Consider the following 18,581-nt stretch of genomic DNA (forward strand, 5'->3'; position numbering starts at 1 on the left):
TACAAAAAGTACAAAAAGTAGCCGGGAATGGTGGCATGTGCCTGTAGTCCCAGGTCCTTAGGAGGCTGAGGCAGGAGGATCACTTGAGTCCAGGGTGGGGTGGGGTGGGGTTGGGGGAGGCAAGGCTGCAGTAAGCCATGTTCACACCACTGCATTCCAGCCTGGGCGACAGTGAGACTCAGCCAAAAAAGAAAAAATTGCATTTTGATACAAAATCTCCCTTTTTGAAGTGTTGGCAACTGATTAATTCAAAACAAAGCAACACAAGCCAAACTAAACTACATAGCCTATGACTGCCAGTTTACAACTTCTGCTTTATTTCCTACCTTAAGAGGTGGGAATGTGTTTTACATCTAAATATTCCAGTCGGTAGTCTCTTGAGTGGCCTCCTCCATCAGGCACACTTCTGCCTGAAGAAAAGACTCCTGACTAGGTCCTAATTGGATTTCTGGGCCCTATCGGTAAGAAGTTTGCAGGGATTTTAAAGCCTTCTTTGTAGTTGTCTGTTTACCCCAGCTGAATCAGACATGTGCTCCCAGAGAATTTTTTTTCCTCCTTTTGTTGTAACATTCTTAATGATGCATTCTGACTTTTTCACTCTATTTTCTACACATTTGTCACCACTTCTGCTTTTGGATCTTCATGCTGGAAAATCTGAGGCTTACATGGAAGATTGATTTTTAATGCCCCTTGCGTTGTTTTTCTGCTGGAACATTTGCATGCAATTATGACATTTTAAAAATAAGAGACTATGGGGCTTGACAAAAGAATCTTCTGGGTGGATGAGCAAATGGAAAAGCCGGCCTTTAATTTTGTTAACATCCCAATTACATCGTGGTAACCCTTGTGACGATTTCTGTCCCTTGTAATGCAATACCTGGTTTTTGTTCTGTGGACAAGGACCAAGCCTGGCTCACTCAGCCCTTGCTCAATCATGGAAGAGTTGATTGGAAGGCTCGTGTTTTCCACTGGCCAGCAGAGGTCACTATTTCAAAGTGGTTAGAGGAAAAGTTGTCTGCCATCCAACATTTCTCTTTTGTTTGGGGGAGGTTTTATTCACGGTACCAGTGGGTTATTTTTTCAGTCATACTTCTCTATATTTTCCAAATGTTCTACACAATTAATTATTTGCATATAGTATGTTGAAAAGTGCTGATGACTTGAGTAGGCGTCTATGTGGCTAGTTGCTTATGGAGTGACAGTAGCTACCATTTATTGAGCACTTACTATGTGCTGGACCCTGTGCTCCTCATTCTACAGGCATTATCTTTAACAGCACTCTATCCTCCAGGGTCATTGTGAGGTTACTTCAGAGGAGCCTGAGGGGAGAAGTGAAATGATTTGCCCGAGGATACACAGCTAGAGGAGACAGATTCATATACAGGGAGATATGTCTTCAAAACCAAGCTCTTAAGTTTCTTGAGAGCTGTATTTTTTTTCCCCCAAAGAAGAACTATTTTAGCAGCTTGAAGCAGCAATCGCCAAAATGTATGAGAGGAGTATGTATTTTGAAGCAAAATCTTAGAACTTGACTTTTTTTCTTTTTTCAAAATTCAGCTCACTATCGGCTTGAAGAGGCTAGATGTTGCTTCTTGGTCTTCTTTGAAAATGGAACCTGGGGTGTTCTGTCAGGCTTTGCTCCTTCTCCAGATGAAAACAAATATTAGGATTGCATTGTCTCAAAAAATGTCCTGAGCTTAAGACCTCTTTAGTGAATAGAGTTTACTAAGAGATTTATTATTTCAGTTTACAAGGCCAACTGAAAACCTCCTAACTTGAAAGGATGTAGACTATTTGTGAATGAAAAGATAAATCTGTTTTAGTGGACTTTTATTTGTGTTTTAAAATTAACCACCAGGATTTTCCATAAAGCTGGAGAGTTAAGAGAAGACAGTTGTGTTCATCACTGGACAATGAGTGGTCAATTTGACCCTCCTCACCGAGGAGGTGATGTGAGAATAGTAAGAAAAGGCCTTGGCTGGGCACAGTGGCTCACGCCTGTAATCTCAGCACTTTGGGAGGCTGAGGTGGGCGGATCACGAGGTCAGGAGTTTGAGACCAGCCTGGCCAACATGGTGAAACCCTGTCTCTGTTAAAATACAAAAATTAGCTGGGTGTGGTGGTGGGCGCCTGTAATCCAGCTACTTGGGAGGCTGAGGCAGGAGAATTGCTTGAAACTGGGAGGAGGAGGTTGCAGTGAGCCGAGATTGCACCACTGCCCTCCAGCCTGGGTGACAGAGTGAAACTCCTCTCAAAAAAAGAAAAAAAAAAGAACAGGGTTTATTTTTGGGGGGCTGCCACAAAAGGACATTGGATTCTGGAGTCTTACAAACTTGTCTGGTGTACTGCTCTCCATTATTCCTATTTCAAAATGTTTAATGTTTTGTGGTTGTTATTAATGATACCATGACTATCAGAATAGAAAACCCTATTGGCTTTTAGATCTTCTTAGTTAACCGATAAGAAGAAGCTGGCTTGTCTTTGCTGTCAGCAAATATTTAGCAAGTTTTCACAGAGATAGCAAGTGGCTCCAATAGTAATATTCGTACATGGAGCAAATGCACCTGGATTTCAATTAGAGGCAAAGTGACATAGTTAAAAGGGCACAGACCTAGCATTCATTTACTCATTCATTCAATGATTCATATGTATGCTAAGCCTAGCGTGCTAGGCAGTATTGTGGGTGCTGGGAACACAGTAGCCAACAACACAAATGAGCTTACCCTTCTAGTGGGTGGAGAGAGAATGAATATAAACAAATGCCATGTGGTGGTGAGTGTGCTGAGGAACAAGTAGACAGTAGATAGTGGAGTGGCTTTCCTTTTTATTTGTATTTTTATTTTTTTGAGACAGGGTCTCACTCTGTTGCCCAGGCTGGAGTGCAGTCTTCTGGGCTCAGGCGGTCCTCCTGCTTCAGCCTCTTGAATAGCTGGGACTACAGTCACATGCCACTACACCTGGATAATTTTTTGTAGAGACGAAGTCTCACCATGTTGCCCAGGCTGTTCTCAAACTCCTGGGCTCAAGTGCTCCTCTCACCTTGGCCTCCCAAAGTGTTGGGATTACAGGCATGAGCCACCGCACCTGGCTGGTTTTCCATTTCAGATAGGGTGGTCAGGGAAGGTCCCCTGATAAAATGATGTTTGGGCAGAGACCTGAATGAGGTAAGGAGAGAACATGTAGATACCTGAGGGGTGAGTTCCAAAAAGCAGAAGGGTCCCAAGGCAGGCGTATACCTGATAAGTTCAAGGAATAGCAAAGAGGGCAGGGTGGCCAGGCGCAGTGGATGAGGTGGAGTGTGGTAATGCAGTCGAGACTGGGGCCAGAACCAGCTCACTCAGGTCAGGTAGGCTACAAGAAGGACCTTGCTCCTGCTTCGAGTCAGGGACAGCCATTGGGAAGTTCTGAGCAAAGGAGTAAGATGGGTTGACTTACCTTTAAAAAAAAAATTACCTTAAAAAAAAAAAAGAGACTGGAGAGAGTGGGTGGCAGGCAAGAATGAAAGCAGGGAGACTGGTTAGGAGGCCACTGCTGTAACCAGATGAGAGAGGATGGTGACTGGGCCCAGGGTGAGAAGCAGACAGATTTGGTCTGCTTTGCAGGAAGAGGTGACAAGCACTGCTGGTGGAATGGTTGTGGAGTGTGAAAGAGAAAGTCGCTAGTATTGACTCTAAGGTTTTTGGCCTGAGCAGCTGGTAGAATGGAATTGCCATTTAGTGAGATGGGGGAAGAAAGATGGGTTACTTAAGTCTGGCTGCATGTAAATCAAAACTCAGAATAATGGTGATTTAAGTAACACAGTTATTATTTTTTTCACATAAAAGAAGAACCAGAAATAGGCTGTCCAGATCGGCTATGGTGACTCCCTGAAGTTATCAGAGATTCAGGCTCATTCTAGCTCTCCACGTAGCCAGCCCCAAGGTGTGGTCCTGACTCTTGTGGTCCCACATGGTTCCTGGAACCTCAGCCCTCATGCCTTCCTTCCAGGCAACAGGAAGAAGGAAGGGGAGGGAAAATAGCATCCTCCCTCCCTTTTAGGAACGCTTCCTGAAAGTGCACATACTTAACGCTTAGCATCTCATTGGCCAAAGTGGTCACATGGCCACATCTGGTTGCAAGGGAGTCTAGGAAATGTCTTTTAGAGGTTGATTGTAACCCATTAATAAAATTGGGGTTCTGTTACTGGAGAAAAATGAAAGGATGAATATAAAGGTAGGCTTCCAGCTGTCCCTGAGAGTTGGGTTTCGGAAATAATGAGTTCTAGTCTTATCTCTGGCACTATCCAGCTCTGTGAACTTCAGCTAAGATTTCGCATCACTTATCTATTTCGACTGAAAAATCAAAGAATTGGACTGAATGATTTTGAAGTTCCCTTCTAACTGTAACATTGCATGAGTGTTTGAATTTGGGATACAGTAAGTATGGTTTCATAAGAGATAAAATGTCTTTGAAGAGTGGATTGTGCAAGATGTCTATTAAATATCTTAAAACTGATTTTTGTAATTGAAAAATTCATTTCAAACTTATTCATGCATACAATTCCACTTCTCTATTTATTAAAATGCTTTCTGGATATAGGTCTAGATGACTTTAATATGTGCCTGGAAAACAGCATAGGAATTACATAATACTAGTGTGTACTGGATGAGTCTTCTGTTTATTTTGTAAGAAAAATTTTAAATAAAAATCTACATAAACAACTATTCTGTTCCTTACTCCATATATGCATTTGGTTCAGTCTCATTTACCAACTTGTTGATCTGTCGAATCAATTTTGTACACGGATTCATATCCACCAACTACTGAACATCTTCCACACACATATAAAGTCCCTGCTTTCAAGGGGTCTGCAGTTTATTAGTGGGAATACAGTNATAATTGTTTAAGCTATTAGATCTTATTGTCCTCATTAGCAGCATTTGACATGCATATTATAGTAAGTCTGATTCTGTTTCTCTGTAAAGACAGTGATGAGCTGAGAGCCAATGGAAGTTTCTCTAGAAAAGCCATTGCAATGATGAGCATGAGGAAGAGATATAGCTTAATGACTTGGTAATAGTGACGTTGACTTTGCTTCTGGAAACCACCACGGAGGACTAAGAATGCCTTGGGCCTCCCAGGGGAAGTTCCAAACCCTAAAACTGCTATTTTTCTAGACGCCCAGCGATTGCTTCCCTTCACTCCCATCACCCAGGTGTATTGAGTTTGCCTCCTAAATAAAGCTGTGTCCCAGTCACTTCTCCTGTAGTCCAGGCTCCTCATCTTTGGGATTTCTGACTGTGCATTCAGCACCCAGTCTTACCTCTTTCTCAGCTCATTTCCCACATGACACTGGGATGCTACTTTCTTTTTCTTTTCTTTTCTTTTTTTTTTTTTGGAGGCAGGGTCTCGCTCTGCTGCCCAGGCTGAAGTGCAGTGGCACAATCATGGCTCACAGCAACTTTGACTTCCTGGGCTCCAGCAATCCTCCCACCTCAGCATCCCGAATGGCTGAGACCACAGGTGTGTGTCACCACACCTGGCTAGCTTTTTAAATTTTTTGTAGAGACAGGGTTTCACCATGTTTCTCAGGCTGGTCTCGAACTCCAGAGCTCAAGTAATCCTCCCGTCTGGGCCTCCCAAAGTGGTAGGATTACAGGTGTGAGCCACTGCACCTGGCCTATTTTCTTTTTCTTTCTTTCTTTCTTTTTTTTTTTTTTTTTAGAGATGAGGTCTTGTCCTGTCACCCAGGCTGGAGTGCAGTAGTAGGATCAGAGCTTATTTACTGTAGCCTTGAACTCCTGGGCTAAAGCAATATTCCTGCCTCAGCCTCCCGACTAGCTGGGACTACGGGTGCATGCCACCACACCTGGCTACATTTTTTCATCTTTTTTTGAGACAGAGTCTCACTATGTTGCCCAGGCTGGTCTTGAACCGCTGGTCTTAAGTGACCCTCCCACTTCGGCCTCCCGAGTAGTTAAGATTACAGGCATTGGCCACCATACCTGGCTTGGAATGCTATTTTCAGAACAGATCTGATCGTCAGTCTCCAGGTAAAATCTCTCATTCCTTTGGCATCCGGCCCTTGCCCTTCCTCAGTCTCATCTGATACCCTCCTGCCCTTCACCCTGTGGCTCCAGTCACACTGCCCTTCTTTTGCTGCCTGGAAGGGATCTTAGTTCCTTTAGTTTCAGGGCTTTTGGACATAGTCCTCTATCTAGCTGGAAAGCTTTCCCTCAATGCCACAACCAGGAACTTCTCATCCTCGTACAGTCTAGTTTACTTTTTACATTTTTATTTATTTATTTATTTTTGAGACAGAGTCTCGCTCTGTCACCCAGGCCAGAGTGCAGTGGCATGATCTCGGCTCACTGCAACCTCTGCTGCCCCGGTTCAAGCGATTCTCCTACTTCAGCCTCCCTAGTAGCTGGGACTACAGGCACCCATCACCATGCCCGGCTGAGTTTTTTGTATTTTTAGTAGAGATGGAGTTTTGCCATGTTGGCTTGCCTGGTCTGGAACTCCTGACCTCAGGTGATCTGCCCACCTTGGCCTCCCAAAGTGCTGGGATTACAGGTGTGAGCCACCGCACCCGGCCGTAGAGTCTAGTTTAATGATCACCTCCACAGGAAAGCCTTCCTGGACCCTGTAGATGGGGTCAGGCCTCCAGTTCTCTTCCTCATTTTCTGCCCTCTCATAGCATGGAGGATTCTCCCTTAGGGTCTTATCATTTGTGATGATGCATTCATTGGTATGATTAGTTGAATACTCTGTGTCCACAGAGAAGCTCCATGAATCTTTGGCACCTAGGACAGTGCCAGGTACATTGTAGGCATTCAACCAATATTGTTGGATGAGAATAGAGACTGCTGGGATACAGACCTTGGTGCCTCCTCCTTGCATTCTTAGCCACTGTGTTTTGACCTCTCTGAATGAGGTTTTGAAGGGCCTGCACCTCCTTCAATAAGTCCTTCATCTACTTTATTAACATGCATTTATTCAATCGTCATTCGCTGAGTGTGCATGGGCACCAGGCATGGGCTCGGTCCTGAGGCTAATTCCTGCCCCCAAGGAGCTCCCCAGCATTCAGAAGGCTTGGAGCTAGGAGAGCCACATGGTTGGATGGGTGATTTAGGAAGATCGCTCTGGCTGCAGGGAGAATGGACTGGAGGGGCCAGGCTGGAGGCAGGGAGACCAATGGGAAGCTGGCCTGGTGATTCAGGATGGACATGATGGGGCTTCATGAGGACCACTGCTGTGGTGGTGGAGAGCAGGTGCTGTTACTGCAGGTGCTCGGGAGGCAGGAATCACAGCCTTGGTGTCTGAAGGGGCGGGTAGGGAGAAAGGAGCCTGGGATAACCCATTAGATCCTGGTTTGGAGGGGTCATCACTCATGTAAGAGAAAACACAGGATGAGGAGGGAAGAAAGGAGGAGAAACAGGAAATGAGTCGGGAAGAACCTGGCTTCCCAAGCCGTTTAATTTTCCATTTTGAGAGCAATTCTGATTAACCTAAAGTTTCATTCAGAAGAAAGTCTACTTTTAGGAATGATCAAATTGACTGTTTTAAATTGTATATATTATTTTGCCAATACCACGCTGTCTTGATTACTGTAGCTTTATAGTGAGGTGTTTTTTTTCTTTTTCTTTTTTCTTTTTTCTTTTTTTTTAAGACAGGCTCTTACTCTCGCCCAGGATGGACTGCAGTGGCATGATCAGGACTCATCACTGCAGCCTCAACCTCCTCGGCTCAAGCAATCCTCTTGCCTTAGCCCCAAGAGTCTGGGACTATAGGCGTAAGCCACCACACTTGGCCTATAGTGAGTTTTAAAATCAGATAGTGAGTTCTCCAACTCTGTTCTTTTTCAAAGTTGTTTTGGCTATCCTAGTTCCTTTGCCTTTCCAAATAAATTTTCCAGTTGGCTTGTTGATTACTAACAACAAAAAAATCCTGCTGGGATTTCAATTGAAGTTGTATTGAGTCTCTAGATTAATTTGGGGCAAATTGACATCCTAACAATATTGAGCTTTCCAAACTAGGAAAACAGTATACCTTTTCTTTTCATTTAGGTCTTCTTTGATTTCTTTTCTCAGTGTTTTGTGGTTTTCAGCAAATTCTGTACATATTTTGTTAGATTTATATCTAATTTTAGTGCTATTATAAATGGTACTTTGAAAATTTTAATTTCTAATTGTTTATTGCTAGTATATATAAATACAATGGACTTTTAAGTATTAAACTTGGATCCTGCAACCTCGATCAATTAATTGATTAGTTCTAGAAGGTTTTGCCTTTTTATAGATCTCATGGAATTTTCTACATAGACAATTATGTCCCTTGCCAATAGGGAGTTTTGTTTCTTCCTTTTCAGCCTATATGCCTTTCATTCTTGTGTTTTTTTTTTTTTTTTTTCTTGCCTTACTGCACTTTCTAGGACTTCAGTATGTTGTTGAATAGGAATCGTGAAAGCATGAATCTTTACCTTGTTCCCGATCTTACGGAATTTAGTCTTTACACTAAGTGTGGTGGTAAATATGTGATGTTAGCTATAGGTTTTCGTGGTTGGGGGGGTTGTTTTTGTTTTGTGTTGTTGTTGTTAGATATTTTTTATCTAGTTAAGAAAGTTTTCTTGCATTCCTAGTTTAAATTGGTTCTTATTTTCTAATCATACGAGTTTTTATCTAAAACATCCTTAGGGGCCTTTTGTGACTGTGTTCTATTGTTCTGTACTGGGATTCTTCAGGGTTTTGTTTTGTTTTGTTTTGTTTTTAAAAGAGCATCTTCACGTTATAAGATGAACACCAGAAATTGTGGGAGAAGTAACTGGGATATTTCATTAATCATCATCATCATCTTCTCTCATTTTGATTTTACTTTTTCTACCTTTGCATTGAGTCTCTATGGAAGCTCCAGTGGGTCAGGTATTGTCATCTTTATTTGGCAGGTTCAGTGTTCAGAATTCAAGTGTGGTGACTTGCCATCCCTCAGCTTGATAGCACCAGAGTTACAACCATTATAGATGCCATTCTATGGGCTGTTCCCAGTGAATGCCCCCAAAGTGCAATGAAGGAAGCCCAGCTTTGGACTCAGGCAGATACTCTTTTTTATTTTCATTAAACTAATTGTTTTGTAGTTGCAGTAAAGTTCATATAACATAAAATTAACCATTTGAAAGTGAACAATTTGGCCAGGCGTGGTGGCTCATGCATGTAATCCTGGCACTTTGGGAGGCTGAGGCAGGAGGATTTCTTGAACTCAGGAGTTCAAGACAAGCCTGGGCAACATACTGAGACCCCATCTCTAAAAAAAAATAAAAATGAACAATTGAGAAGCATTTAATGTATTCACAATGTTGCACAACCATCACCTCTATCAAGTTCCCCCAAATTTGTCTTACTCCAAAAAGCAAACCATACCCCTTGAGCAGATACATCGACCCCTTCCCCTAGACCCTCGCAACCACCAACCTGTTTTCTGTCTCTATGGATTCTGGATATTTCATATAAATGGAATCATACAATATGTGACCTTTGTGTCTAGCTTATTTCACTTAGCATGTTTTTGAGGTTTATCCACATTGCAGCATCTATCAGTACTTCATTCCTTTTTTTTTTTTTTTTTTTGAGACAGAGTCTTGCTCTGTTACCCAGGCTGGAGTGCAGTGGCACTATATCAGCTCACTGCAACCTTCGCCTCCTGGGTTCAAGTGATTCTCTTGCCTCCACTTCCTGAGTAGTTGGGATTACAGGTGCCTGCCACCACGCCCAGCTAATATTTGTATTTTTAGTAGAGACGGAGTTTTGCTATGTTGGCCAGGCTGCTCTTGAACTCCTGACCTCAGGTGATCCACCCACCTCACCCTCCCAAAGTGCTGGGATTACAGGTGTGAATCACTGTGCCCAGCCTACTTCATTCCTTTTTATGGCTGAATACTCTTCCACTGTATGTATATACCACAATTTATTTGCCTGTTCATCTGTTGATGAACATTTAGGTTTCCACCTTTTGGCTATTACAGATAAAGCTGCTATGTACATGCATGTACATGTATTTGTTTGACTACCTGTTTGCAGTTTTATACATCTAGAAGTGGAATTGCTGGGTCATATTATAATTTTATCTTTAACTTTTTGAGGAATTGCCAAACTGTTTTCCAAAGTGGCTGAACCAGCCAGGTGTGGTGGCTCACGCCTGTAATCCCAGCACTTTGGGAGTCCAAGGGGGTGGATCACCTGCGTTCAGGAGTTTGAGACCAGCAGGGCCAATATGGTGAAACCCCATCTCTACTAAAAAATACAAAGTGGCTGAACCATTTTACATTTCCACCAGCAATGTTTGAGGGTTCCAATTTCTTCGCATCCTCACCCACACTTATTTTTTTTTTTTATGATTCCTCATCATTCAACTTGAGACATTCTTTTTTATTCGATTATATCATCCTATTGGATGTGAAGTGATATTTTATTGTGTTTTGTTTTTATTTATTTTAAAAATTTAAAAAAAATTTGTGGAGATAGGGTCTCACTATGTTGCCCAGGCTAAAGTGAAGTGGCTATTCACAGACATGATCATCAGCACTGCAGTCTTGAACTCCTGGCCTCACACAATCTTCCTACCTCAACTTCTCTAGTAGCTCATTCTGGTTCTGATTTGCATTTTCCTAATGACTAATAATGTTGAGTGTCTTTTCATGTGCTTGGCCACTTGTCTATCTTCTTTGAAGAAACATCTATTCAACTCCTTTGACTATTTTTTGGTTGGACTGTGTTTTTGTTTTTGAGTCATGTGAGTTCTTTGTATATTCTGGAGGCTAGACCCTTATCAGATATATGATTTGCCTATATTTTCTCCCATTCTGTAGGTTGTCTCTTCAGTATTTTGATAATGTTCTTTGATGTACAAAAGTTTTAAATTTTGATGAAGCCTCATTTATTTTTTATTTTATTGCTCATGTTTTTGGTATTATATCAAAGATCCAGGGTGGTGTGGTGGCTCATGACTGTAATCCCAGCACTTTGAGAGGCCAAGACGGGAAGATCACTTGAGCCCAGGAGTTCATGGCCAACCTGGGCAATATAGTGAGACTTTGTCTCTATAACAAATTTAAAAACTTTGCTGAGCATGGTTGCACATACCCGTTGTTCCACCTACTTGAGAGTGTGTGGTCCCACCTACTTGAGAGGCTGAGGTGGGAGGATCCCTTGAACTCAGGAGGTTGAGACTGCAGTGAGCCCTGATTGCACCGCTGTGTTGCAGCAGAGTGAGACTGTCAAAAATAATAATAATAATAATAATCCACTGCCAAATCCAAGATCAAGAAAATTTACTCCTAAAAATTATTTTTTAAAAAGGTTTACCTCTGTGTTTTCTTCTAAGCATTTCATGGTTTTAGCTCTTACATTTAGGTCATTGGTCCATTGTGAGTTACTTTTTGAATATGATGTGAGATGGGATCCAACTTCATTCTTCTGCAGGTGGATATCCAGTTGTCCCAATACCATTTGTGGAAGAGACGATTCTTTCCTCAATGAGTGGCCTTGGCATTCTTATTGAAAATCAATTGGCCATAGATGTATGGGAGGTAGACACTCTTGACTGTGGGAACTTTGGGAGGTCACTTAATTTTGAACTTTTATCTTCTCACCTGTAAAATAGGGATGATAACCTCTTTATCCCAGAGCTGTCAGGATTAAGTGAGATCACATATGGAGAGTGTCAACCATGGTACACGGTAGGTTCCCCATTGAATGTTAATTCTTCCCTTGCTGCAAGAAACAGAGGCAGGGTAAACAGTGTAACATCTACCACCTCTCTTCCTTCTCCTTCCTCATGTCTCCTGGACACGAGACACCTTAGACACAGAAATGTCTATTTTTACCTCAACCATTTGCTGAGTGAATGCTTACACCCCTGAACAAAGACAGTGAGGCGAGAGGTCTTGATAGGGTGGGGAAGCTCTTAGCTAGAAATGTAGGCAAGCAAATGAATTAGTGGTGAGTCTTTAATAATTCAATCAGCATTCAGTAAACATTTACCTACTTTGTGCAAGAATCTCTTCTAGGTTCTGAAGATAGAAAGGCAAAAGGCTGCTCCTGACCTCACAGAGGTCTCATTCCAGAGGTGGTCGGCGGGGAGACAGGCTGTTACATAGGCAGTTACAAAACTATAATAAGTTCTCAGATAGAATAAAGCAGAGGATTGTGAGAGTGTGCAGGGAGAAAATAGCTATAGCCCCCTTGAGGATTCAGGGAAGGCTTGTGGGGAAGGACACTTGGGCTGGGTATTAAATGATTCATAGGAAGAAGCAGGCAAGGTGAATAAGGGGAGAAAGTATTAGCAAAGGAGAAATCATATACAGAGCTACGAAGGCACGAATATATGTTCTGGATTCTAGGAGATGAAAACTATTCCAAGGTGCTTGGAACATAGGGCAGGGGTGGGAGCAGGGTAAGAAAATGGTTTGATTTTATTTAGCTGGCCATTGGGAGCTATGAGATTTAAACAGGGAAGTGCCATGGTCAGATCTGCATTTTTATTTATTTACTTATTTATTTAGAGACAAGGTCTCTCTCTGTCACTTAGCCTGGAGTACAGTGGTATGAGCAGAGCTCACCGCAGTCTCAAACTCCTAGACTCAAGAGATCCTCCACCTCAGCTTCTTGATTAGCTGATATTAAGGTGCAGGCCACCATGCCTGACTATTTTTTATTTTATTTTTTTGTAGAGACAAGGTCTTGCTATGTTGCCCAGTCTGGTCTCCAACTCCTGGCCTCAAATGATCCTTCTGTCTTGGCCTCCCAAAGTACTGTGATTACAAGTGTGAGCCACTGTGCCCAGCCAGATCTATACTTTAGAGACCGATAAGGAGACCAGTGTGGAAAATCACTAATTGGGAGGAGGATGAGAATGGAGGCAAGAAGAACTTGGAAGAAATGTAGTAGTGAGGATGGAGAGGAGGAAGATTGTTAGTTGAATTTATGACAAGTCAGATATAGGAGTATGGGAGCGGAGGGGCTGAGGATGACTCAGATTTCTGAATTGGGGGAGTTGACCACGGGGCTGTTCACCCAGGTAGGGACACAGGAGTGAGTAGCAACGTCAGAGATGAAAAAATGATGTTCGGTTTTGCAGATGGATCCTGATAGAGATATCCGGTAGACAGACTGTCTGTGGGACTGGGAGGGCAGAAGAGAGTGTAGTGTAAAAAGTAGACATTACTGTCTAGCCTGCTAAAGTGAGAAGCAGTTTACTTTGTTTCACTTTATTTTGTTTTTGACAATTGAAATATTGAGTTTTATTTTAATACCAAAAGTATAAAGGAAAAAAATGCAGCACATAATCCCACTGCTCAAATAACCCCTACTGAAAGAAAGGGAGGGGCTGGGCATGGTGGTTCACGCCTGTAATCCCAGCACTTTGGGAGGCCAAGGTGGGTGGATCACAAGGTCAGGAGTTCGAGACCAGCCTTGCCAATATGGTGAAACCCTGTCTCTACTAAAAATACAAAAATTAGCTGGGCATGGTGGTGCGTGCCTGTACTCCCAGTTGCTCAGGAGGCTGAGGCAGAAGAATCACTTGAATCCGGGAGGCAGAGTTTGCAGTTAGCTGAGATTGAACCACTGCACTCTAGCCTGGGCAACAGAATGAGACTCTGTCTCAAAAAAGCAAAAAAAAAAAAAAAAAAAAAAAAAAAATAGATAGAGAGAGGGAGGATAATATATACTTAGAAAATACAAATCGGTTCAGACAAGTATAAAAATGAAAGGTGCGGGCCTTCCCTCAGTCCTCCATTCCCTTAACCACTGTTAACAGTTTCTTGTGTTTCCTTTGAGGAAAAAAAAAAAAAGCATGTATCTACTAGATTCTGAATATCCCCAAAGGGGTCCTGCCATCTACAGTGTTGAAGAGGTCTGTTTTATTGAGCAGATTAAACTTCTCATCACTTTGCCAGCCTTCGCAAACCCACCTATTTTGGTGAGGTGGACCTGTGAGCTCTCTGAGGGAAAGGGGAGGGGGCGGGTTCTGTGTTTCTGCGTCCCTAGCTCAGGTATAGGGGCTGGCCCAGGGTAAGTGCTCAAAAGAATAATGGAAAGAGCTGTTTCTTCATTTGGAAATTTGGAGGGCCTTTGCTTTCAGGTCCAGTTGGTTAAGTGACTCATTCAGCAAATGTTTTCGGAGTCCCAACTAAATGTGCAGGGCAGTGCTTGTTGTGTGTGTGTGGCGGGGGTGGGGGTGAGGGAGGGCAGAGGACTTGGATCCTGGCCTTATTGAAGAGAAGAGCAGAACTAGAAAGGCCAGAGGTCTTCCAACTTCATGCCTTTGGAGGGGGAAGCTGAGGTCCAGAGTGAGGTTACCATTCGTCTAGAATGGCTTGTTGGCAGCAGAACTAGCTGGGACTCCACAAGAGTGTGTGGAGGTGGGGGGAGGGTTGCAGGCCCTGAGTGAGGCACAACCCTTGGCCTGTACGTTATGGGCATGGTTGATTTACACCCTCTGCCTGTGAGCAGCAGAGTGGTTGGTACTGGAGGAAGAGCATTGCCTGGAGTCAGGAAGCCTGGATCCCCTGGCTCTGCCACCCCCCACCACATTGACACAGGCCAGTCACATCCCTGCTCCTCTGAATGGAGAGTGGGTCTAACTAAAATCTCAAAGTCTTTCTTACTATTATTACTCCAATTGTTAGATACTATTTTAAATACATTATAAGAAATCCAATTTTATGATTTTGAAATTCTAAAATCCTGGTTTTCCAGGATTCTGAGGATGCTGCCTGGGATCAGTTATTCTGTGCAGAGTCCTGTGCTATGAAGTTGACATGTTGTGTAGTCCAGAGGGGCTCCATATACATTTTTCAGTTTGAGACCAAGGCCAAAGAGACCAGACTTCAAAGGAGTTTGAAACCAGTCAGGACCCTTGGAGCCAGCCCAGGCCACCAGCAAACAGTGCACAGGAGGCGCCTAGGTGAAATGGAGAAACCATTTCAGGGCTTGGCTGGATCCTTCGGTAGCCATGGCAGGTAGACCAGGCCTAGGCGAACACTCCCATTTTACACGGGAGGACTCAGGCTCAGAGTGGGGAACTGAGCCATTGCTTCCAGGTGCTGTGAAGCCTTACTGTTCTTTGTCCTGTGCTCTTCCTACACGTTGGGCAGGGCCCCCTGAGACACTGCTTGCAGTCTGTGGGGGGATCCCAGAAGGCAGGGCAACAGGATGGACCCCTAGAGTGGGTCTCAATCCCCAGATCTGTAAGGATCTCCTGGGAGCTCGAAAGCCCAAGCGCTGGGGGCCTATTCCCCCAGACTCAATTGGAATATTTCCTAGTTGGGATCAGGCATCATTTTTTATCTTTAACTTCAGAGTCTGACACCTTTTAACCCTGGACTCTTTCCAGCGGAAAAACACAAAAACAAACTTACGAAAGTGGGCTGAGAGGCCTGGGTTTGGGTCCCAGATTTGCTGCCCACTCGCTGTGAAATCTCGGCAAATTCTCCAGTGAGCGGGTTGGATTCTGCAAGAAAACTTTTCAAGCACTTTCGCATCTGTGCGCTTCGCGTTAGCAGATAGCGCCGTTCCCATCTGATGGAGGAGAAAACCGACTGGGAGAAGGGAGGATCCTGTCCGGGGCTAGTGAAGAGGCGGGCAGGGAGCCGGGTTGAGCCCGGCGCTCCTCACGCCCAGCGCACTCCGCCGACTCCCAGGCCCAGCTTCTTTCGTCGCGGCGCCGCCCCGCGGTCCTGCCCGGCTCGGCCGCCCAAGAGGCGCGGACACCGCGGGGACTACAGCCGGCCGCAGCCTGTCAAACCCTCCGCTCAGCCCCGCGCCGGGCCCCGCCCAGACCCCAGGGGGGATGCCCCGCCCTCGCGCCACGATTGGCCTGGGTGGCGCAGCCGCGGTCAGCCAGTGGCTAGAGCAGCTGTCGGGCAGACGCGGGCCCGCCCCCGTCCTCCGGGGAACCGCCCCGNGTTCCCATCTGATGGAGGAGAAAACCGACTGGGAGAAGGGAGGATCCTGTCCGGGGCTAGTGAAGAGGCGGGCAGGGAGCCGGGTTGAGCCCGGCGCTCCTCACGCCCAGCGCACTCCGCCGACTCCCAGGCCCAGCTTCTTTCGTCGCGGCGCCGCCCCGCGGTCCTGCCCGGCTCGGCCGCCCAAGAGGCGCGGACACCGCGGGGACTACAGCCGGCCGCAGCCTGTCAAACCCTCCGCTCAGCCCCGCGCCGGGCCCCGCCCAGACCCCCAGGGGGGATGCCCCGCCCTCGCGCCACGATTGGCCTGGGTGGCGCAGCCGCGGTCAGCCAGTGGCTAGAGCAGCTGTCGGGCAGACGCGGGCCCGCCCCCGTCCTCCGGGGAACCGCCCCGTAGGACGCGGCGGCTGCGGCGGCTGCGGGGGCTGCGGCACCAGTGGAGGCGAGCCGAGCCGGGCGCCCAGCGATCTGCAGCTGCAGCTGCGAGGTGAGAGGGGGCGCGGCCCGCGGCCTAGGGAGGGGCGGGTGCGGGGCCCGAGATCCGAGGCTGGCGTCCCGGCGACGCTCGAACCCCGGCAGCTTGGGGATGGCGCTGGGAGTGCGGAGGGGAACGGAGAGTTTGGGGCCACTGACTGAAGGGCCGAGGCTCCGGCGCGGCCCCCATCTCACGCGCGTGTGGCGAGAGCGTGGGACTGTGTGGTAGTGCGCTGCCGAGCGTCTGACCAGTGGCAGTGTGGGTCGCGTGTCTGTCTCCGGGCGTGCCTCGGCGGGTGTGCGGGTGTGTGGCGGCGGCCGCGTGGGCATTGCCCACTGTGCGGGTTTGCGCGCGCGACAGGCTCGATTCCTCCGCTGCGCATGGGAATGTGGGTGTCCCGGCTGCGCGTGATGGGTTCGCGTCGCTGGATTCAGCGCCCATCCTGGGACTGGCGTTTTCCCGGTTCGGGTGGTCGCGGGTGAGTCTCTGGGGGTTTCCCCGGGCTTTTGGGTTCGAGTCCGCAGCCTCCGCGCGCAGCTCGGTCCCGGAGCCTCGACTAAGCGCGCAGCCGGTGACCCAGTCGGAGCCGTCTCTGGGGCTTCGCTCGAGCTCTTCTCTGGGAATCCTCGTTGCCGCTGGCTCCCTGTTCCACGGGGGACAGGGAACAGGCGCGCTACCCGCTCCAGGCCTCAGTTTCACCATTCGTGGAAAGGAGGCTGGTTTCGGTGGAGGCGGATTTGGGTGGGACCTCGCGGTAATGCGCCGGGGCGCGGGGCCCTGGGGTCTTCAGCACACCAGGGAAGGGCGAACCACTCCTGAGTGAGGGGGCTTTTGCGTGGAATCAGGTGGGTTTGACCTCTGATTGGGCTAGGTGTGGTGGCGCTAACCTATGTTAGAGACGCGGAATCCACGGAATGGGCAGTGACCTGCTCAAACTCGGCCCCGGGACAAGACGGGGGCCGCTTTCCGCATTCTAACTCGCTGTGCTGTCTCCCCTCCCCAGGAGCCCGGCGCGACCCCCAGCCGTGCGCCCCGCCCCGGCGCCATGCATTGCGAGGTGGCTGAGGCACACTCGGACAAGAGGCCCAAGGAGGCCCCCGGTGCCCCCGGGCCCGGCCGCGGCCACGCCAGCCTCGGCCCGCACATGGCCTTCAGGGTCACCGTGAGTGGCGGCGGCTGCGCGGACAGGGGCCCGCGGGACCTGCTAGCCCGGCCTCCCGCGCCGCCACTGCGCGCCCACGACCTCCTCCGGCCCCGGAGCCCCCGAGACTACGGTCCATCCAAGGCCGCTGCCGCCGGGAAGGGTGAGTCCGGCCCTGACAACGTGCCTGGCAGCTCCTGTGGAGATTCGGACTGCCCGGCGTCGCCACCGCGTGCTCGGGAGAACTTGGTGGAACTTTCTTCCGAGTTCCTCAGTTTCTCTCCTATTGTTTGGGACTAGCTTGTCAGTCTGAAAGTATGCCTGCTTTGCGAAGCATCTAATTTAAACTCAGCCCCGTTTGGGCAAATGTGTTTGCAGAAAGCTCTCAGCTTACATAGTTTTGCTTCTGTATGTTTCTGATAAAGCTTGCATAGAAACTTGTCAAAATTTTATTATATATGAGGGCGAATAGCAACGCATATATTGGTATCTGTTTCTGAGCAGCTCAAGGCATAGTTTGAAGTATTTCAGTCTCCTTAACTAACAAAACGCAGAGGCCTTTAGCAAGATCACTCTCCTTTTGGGACCTCAGTTTCCCCATCTGTCCAGTGAGGATTTAATTTAACCAGATGATTTCTAGATTCCTGATGGAAAATTTTCTGCATCAGCAATCCAGCCTGGGTCACGTCCTAACTTAAACATGACTTTTCTGTACTTGGTGCTTCGGCAGCCTAGTCTTGGATCACAAGCTCCTTGGCAAGCCCCTTCGTTCCCCAGTGAAGCTGGCCACGGGAAGGTGGAGGTCCCAGTATGGCTTATGGGCTCAAAGTCAGAGATGGTGCTGGGATTTTCAGGAACATGCTCTTCTCATCACAGTTAATTATTATTGAGTCATTATTTATGAGTTTCGTGCTGACAGATAATTAACCAGGAATTGGAGAAATTGTTAAGATGCCGTGTCCTCGTCCTCCCCCTTTTTTTTCCGTTAGGGAAAACCAAGGCTTTGGGGTTTGACTATCAGCATT

General features: G+C 46.8%; 1 protein-coding gene and 1 long non-coding RNA gene across 7 annotated transcripts in view; one reads left to right on the forward strand and one right to left on the reverse strand.

Moving 5' to 3' along the window:
• Nucleotides 1-11,211: 11,211 nt before the first annotated feature.
• Nucleotides 11,212-15,735, reverse strand: LOC108531250 (uncharacterized). Its single transcript, XR_001886112.1, has 3 exons — nt 15,395-15,735; nt 11,337-11,623; nt 11,212-11,245 (listed from the first exon to the last, which is right to left on the reverse strand). It is a non-coding gene; the product is annotated as an uncharacterized LOC108531250 (long non-coding RNA).
• Nucleotides 15,736-16,347: 612 nt separating this feature from the next.
• Nucleotides 16,348-18,581, forward strand: part of GLIS1 (GLIS family zinc finger 1) — a 252,254-nt gene continuing 250,020 nt past the window's right edge. For 5 of the 6 annotated variants that reach the window (XM_017874552.1, XM_017874554.1, XM_017874555.1 and 2 more), the window contains exons 1-2: nt 16,348-16,427; nt 17,419-17,719. In XM_017874552.1, coding sequence (XP_017730041.1) covers nt 17,461-17,719 — 259 coding nt within the window. In that variant the 5' untranslated portion in view covers nt 16,348-16,427; nt 17,419-17,460. Of the gene's footprint in view, nt 16,428-16,846; nt 16,894-17,418; nt 17,720-18,581 lie in introns of those variants that run through there. The other variant, XM_017874553.1, reaches the window with a different exon arrangement.

This window comes from Rhinopithecus bieti, unplaced genomic scaffold (genome assembly GCF_001698545.2).
Source record: "Rhinopithecus bieti isolate Rb0 unplaced genomic scaffold, ASM169854v2 scaffold_7684, whole genome shotgun sequence".
NCBI classification, from domain to species: domain Eukaryota; kingdom Metazoa; phylum Chordata; class Mammalia; order Primates; family Cercopithecidae; genus Rhinopithecus; species Rhinopithecus bieti.